Source organism: Vollenhovia emeryi, unplaced genomic scaffold (assembly GCF_000949405.1).
Source record: "Vollenhovia emeryi isolate VEMERY1.0 unplaced genomic scaffold, V.emery_V1.0 DF939358.1, whole genome shotgun sequence".
NCBI lineage: Eukaryota > Metazoa > Arthropoda > Insecta > Hymenoptera > Formicidae > Vollenhovia > Vollenhovia emeryi.
In genome coordinates, this window is record NW_011967008.1 from 16,089 (window position 1) to 21,229 (window position 5,141).

The following is a 5,141-nucleotide window of genomic DNA, read 5'->3' on the forward strand; positions in this document are numbered from 1 at the left end:
ATGGTTATTTAGAGGTTGCCGTCATTTTTTTAAATGGAACTTCCTATTATTTATTATACTATTTTATTCTACTAATTAGTATAAACAACTTTTGTCTGAAACATTTTTTGATTTGCCTAATACTTTTTGAGACATTCAAGACAAAATTTATAACTTTTTACATGTTTAGCTTATAATATCTCGATAACTGTTTGTCGGAGGGAAAAGTAGTACAGGACTTTTTTACTTGATTTAGTCTCAGGAATATGCTGTTGCAATGGTGTTTCAATTATTGAAAATTTTTGTGTATGTAAATTTTATGTGTTACAATACATAAACCATTGCAATAGCATATTCCTCAGACTAAATCAAGTAAAAAAGTCTTGTACTACTTTTCCCTCCGACAAACAGTTATTGATATTATAAGCAAAACATGTAAAAAGTTATAACTTTTCTCTTGAATATCTCAAAAAGTACTAGGCAAATAAAAAAAGTTTCAGACAAAAGTTGTTCATATTATTTAGTAGAATAAGATAGTATAATAAACAATAGGGAGTTCCATTTAAAAAAATGACAGCGACCTCCATATAACCATAAACAATTTATTGTTTCGAAAATTTATTTTTTCATTATATAGCCCTTTTAAAACCGTATAACTTTTGCCTGAAACATTTTTTTCTAAAATGTTCTATTTCCGAAATAAAGGGGCTGTACGGGTGGTCTGACTCACCCTGTATATGGTTGCTATTACTAATATTATAGTAATAACTAGTATAAAAATTATATTCCTGATTATAATTATTTTACTATGCAATTATAGTTTCAAATACTACATATTTTTCTATCAGTGTAATTAGACAATTTGTCGAGCCACTTAAAATTCCGATTAAATGATGGCCACAGTGCATGCTGTTGCGTCTCTTGATTTTCCTGCTACACTATTTCAAGCATGATACGAAGAGGTTTAAATTCTCATGTCGATTGTGAAACACGATCGATTCATGGCATCATTCAAATGATTCCAGAGTGAGTTAAACTATTGAATAAATTCTAATGGGCATTATTCGCTCGACAATATCGGCATTTGGTCAGGCGGATGAGCGGAACGCGCGAGGCAAAGGGGGATATAAATCAGAAACACCCTGTCGCGCGATTCGGTAACGCTGGCTCCACGTGCGATTAATTAATACGAAGCGTCGGTCGAAATTTACGTCCGAAATGGATTCGCCGTGCGGGCGAACCTCGACGTCGAAACTGAAATTACCTTCGGACAAAAGAAAATTGCAGCGAAACTTCCCGCGAAAATTTTTAAACGTTACGTATCTTGCGAAAAGAAATTTTTTTCCTGCGGCAGTTTTTCTAAAAAACTATCAAAAAAATAAATTCAACGCTTGCAAAGTAAGCTTACCTTTTCTAAAATTGTAATAAAGAAAATAGAAAAGGTTGAAAATTAAATACGGTGATCGAACAACTGTCTTCAAATTACAAAGGTGAAAGAAGAAGACCTATTGCAATGTTCACGTATTATCATACGTGTGTTTCTCAAGTATTGGAACGCTCTTTGTCCAAGAGATGGCGCCACAATAACCATAATGTGCATTGTTATTAAATGGATTGTGGACTGCATAGTAGAACATTTTCATATGAAAAACGTTAAGGTTTGAAAATGTGAAATACACTGTTATCTTAGTTCTAATAGTACAGTATTTTGTATATATTTATTGTAGAATTCTTGTATCAAGTAAATATTGTCGTCGAGTGTACAAAAATTTTTTTAATTTTTTTCGTTTTTTATATATATAAAGTCGACCGGCATAGTCTAGATTTTGCTGCGTACTTTAATTCCGTAGAAGAGTTTTGCATTTCTATAAAGCCAATTAAAAGATTACTTCTAACAAAGAATGTCGATAAAACAGACGGCTTTAGGATCCCCTTAAATTATTAGCTAGTAGTGCCAAAACAGGACGAATAAAAGACGAGTTTTCGCCTGTGTACCGTATCAGTTCAGCCTATTAGATATTTAATATAACATTTCAACATTGCATAACATGCTGAAAAATCCTGATTATTTAAAATACATGCATTGTTATAGTACATTTCTATCGATGTTACGTAACTGTTAAGTGCTGCTGCTAATCTCCAATGTTCTCAATTCGTTGTCCTACACTGCAAAACATATCCACTCTAAATTTCGCGAAATTATAACGGAAAAAAGTGACTCTTTTTCCGCTTTAAGTAAACGTGAAGTTAAAGCGGAATTGCGTATACAGGACATTGTCCTAATAATAATGTCCTGTATAAATAGGAGGGAAATTTAGCAAATTTTTTATTTTTTCCCTAATACATTGTAAAAAAGAATTGTTCACCCGGAAGATAATATTTTGTTAGACCAAACATTAATTTACCGCAGTCACATGCGGCAACTATCACGGTACATTTACCGCGATAGTTATCGCGTCTATCCATTTCCATGTTGCTCCGCAAAAATTTGTGACAAAAATATTAAATTTAATATTGAACTGTGTAATCGAGACGAAAACCGCCGAGTAACCGAGGCGACTGAAATAGGTACTCCAACAGATTGAGCGACAACAGAAAATCAGTTGCAATGGTCACGTGACTCCCCGTACAGCACAAAACTTGCAGTTACATTGCAATAACATTGCTACAACATTGCAACATTGCTGTAATGTAGCTGCAACGTAACTGCAAGATTTGTGCTGTATGGGTCGTATCCGCTTTAAATATATGTATATGACCAAATCCTTTACAATATCCTTTACATTACCGGTCTACTTATATAAAGGATTTTATATAATGAATAAAGTGTCATATTAAGAATCCCACCAGTCTCATAAACGTCCGTTTAAATCAAACGGACATATATGAGAAATCCGTTTTAATATTGAATATCCGTTATAAAATATAACGGAAATATAATTGTCCTTTGTACATAAAACGGATATGTTTTGCAGTGTACACACACTTGAAAAGATAATCACACGATGCACGAGACGCGACGGGCAACGCTCGTCGTTTGGAGAACGGAAGACATCATCTCGTCACATATACTTTATATTCAAACGAGCCGAGTCGCCGGCAATATCATTCCGCGTTGAAGCGACGCAAAGTTAGCGGTCTACGTTCGTCATCCTTACCAAATGAGATCTGCGGCACGTGGAATTCGATATCGACGCCCTGGAGCGAGCACGGATGACCCGGGCGACCTCGTTAGCTCCGGAAGATCTATGGGGGATATTGGAATATCCGCACAATGCGCCAACTGATACCTGCCACGGAGACTGTGCGGGATGAATATTTTCTGTTCCGTGGGAGGGGAAAAAAGAGTGCGAGAGAATTCTCTCTTCATTCACGAATGATTTCACGTGAGAATTAATAATATCTCATTGTTAGCCTTAATTGGACATATCAAGGGCCACGGAGAGTTTTTTTTTTAGGGGAAACGTTTTCCATGATGCCTTGCCGAGCAGAACAAGAAGTCGTGATAAAGTTAAAATGAGATCATAATAACTGAAATGTGTCGTAATAAATGAAAGGTGGAAATTAATCAAATTATGAATTTGAAATTTTGAGATGCCGCTTGACATGGTTCACGGTAATTTAAATTTAGATATCTCATACTCGTAATGTGGGACGTAAACGTAGCAATAATAATGGATAGTAATAGATACAAAGTATTCTTTTTTACGAAAATGATATTATGATAAGAATGTGATTTGTACGATAAAGTGCAATCTTGTAAGTGGAAAATAGGATACTAACGTTTCCAAGATATTTTCATGGATTTGTAAATTATAAAATATTCGCAAGATTTTAATCATTTCGCATGCAAATGCGATTTGGCTTCTTTCGGTGAAAGTCACCGAAAAATCAAAATATTGTCGTAAATAAGTCAAATTATGTTAATACCATCTTAATTTTTTAGACGTGATTACTTGTTCATGCCATCTTGACTTTTAAATGATTTTTTTCTTTCACTTGGGTTTCGAGACATTGCAAGTGGCCTGTAAAACAAAGTTTAGTTATTGTTGAATGGAGTAAAGAAGGATCCTTGACTTTTTGAATATCTCTTAGCTTGATTAACGTTGTGAAACCTTAAAAATATTAAACGCTAATTACCCATCTTTGTTTTCTTCTCTACACGGAAAGGATATTTCGTTGAAATCTAGTAAGAGGTACATCATGGAAATCTAATAAGAGTATATCAAGGTTTCATTAATAGAAAGCATTCATTCCACAGAAATAACATTTTAATTTCTTACTATCGGTTTTAAGATTGATCAACTTTTTTTAGTTTTCTCAATAAAAATTCTATTTTAATTTTTCTTCGAAACATTGAAAATCAAACGAAGTTAACTCTTTCATGAATGTCACAGTGTAAGCAATAGGAGATTAATAAAAAAAGGGTGAATTTTTCACCGCTTATAACTTCTGGGAATAACATTTAACCTTTGTTCTTCGGTCACAAAAAATTGCTACTTTTTAAAAATTATTTTACTTTTAATTCAACTGTTTTTTTCTTTAGAAACTCTGTGACCAAAGAACGAAACCACTGACAACTACAATCTTCAGCTCATTCCTCGCGAGTACGACAAATCCCGTGGACAAATTTCATTCCGGGCGAGAGCCGCGTATACGAATTTTGCAGAAAATCACGCGGTAACAATATCTACGGAAGTCGGGGGAGTCGGGGATAATCGATAAAAGCATGCATGCACACGCGAAGGCATGTCAATCCGACGTCGGCGTCGCATAAACTGCGAGCTTTGCGGCCAGGAGAGAGGGATGCAGTATGCCTAAGGGAACTATAAATCCTAGCCCCATCGCCGTCGACGGCTCCCAGTCACGTGCCGCAGAGAGCTGCAGCTCCTGTTCGCCACCCCTTTCTTCTTTTTCCACCCTGCCGTCGCCGATCGTCACCGTGCGCTGCGCTGGCACACGTGCCACGCCGTCGGCTTTTCTTTGGACTTGTTGCGTTGCGGCGACCATCGCACCTGCAATTTATACAACCCACTTCCTATGCCTGCGCCTTCTTTACTGCCATTCTCCTCCGGGTCGATATAGACAAGAATTGCATAACTCTCGATTGGCGCGCGAATATATACGTCTGAGATACGTAGCGCGACTCCTCGTATATTGTC

General features: G+C 36.0%; 1 protein-coding gene across 1 annotated transcript in view; it reads left to right on the forward strand.

Annotated features, from left to right (window-relative positions):
* Positions 1-4,663, forward strand: part of LOC105558290 — a 15,962-nt gene extending 11,299 nt beyond the window's left edge. Inside the window, exon 4 of the mRNA XM_012005880.1 lies at positions 4,526-4,663. Coding sequence (XP_011861270.1) covers positions 4,526-4,663 — 138 coding nt within the window. The remainder of the gene's footprint in view (positions 1-4,525) is intronic.
* The last annotated feature ends 478 nt before the right edge of the window (positions 4,664-5,141 follow it).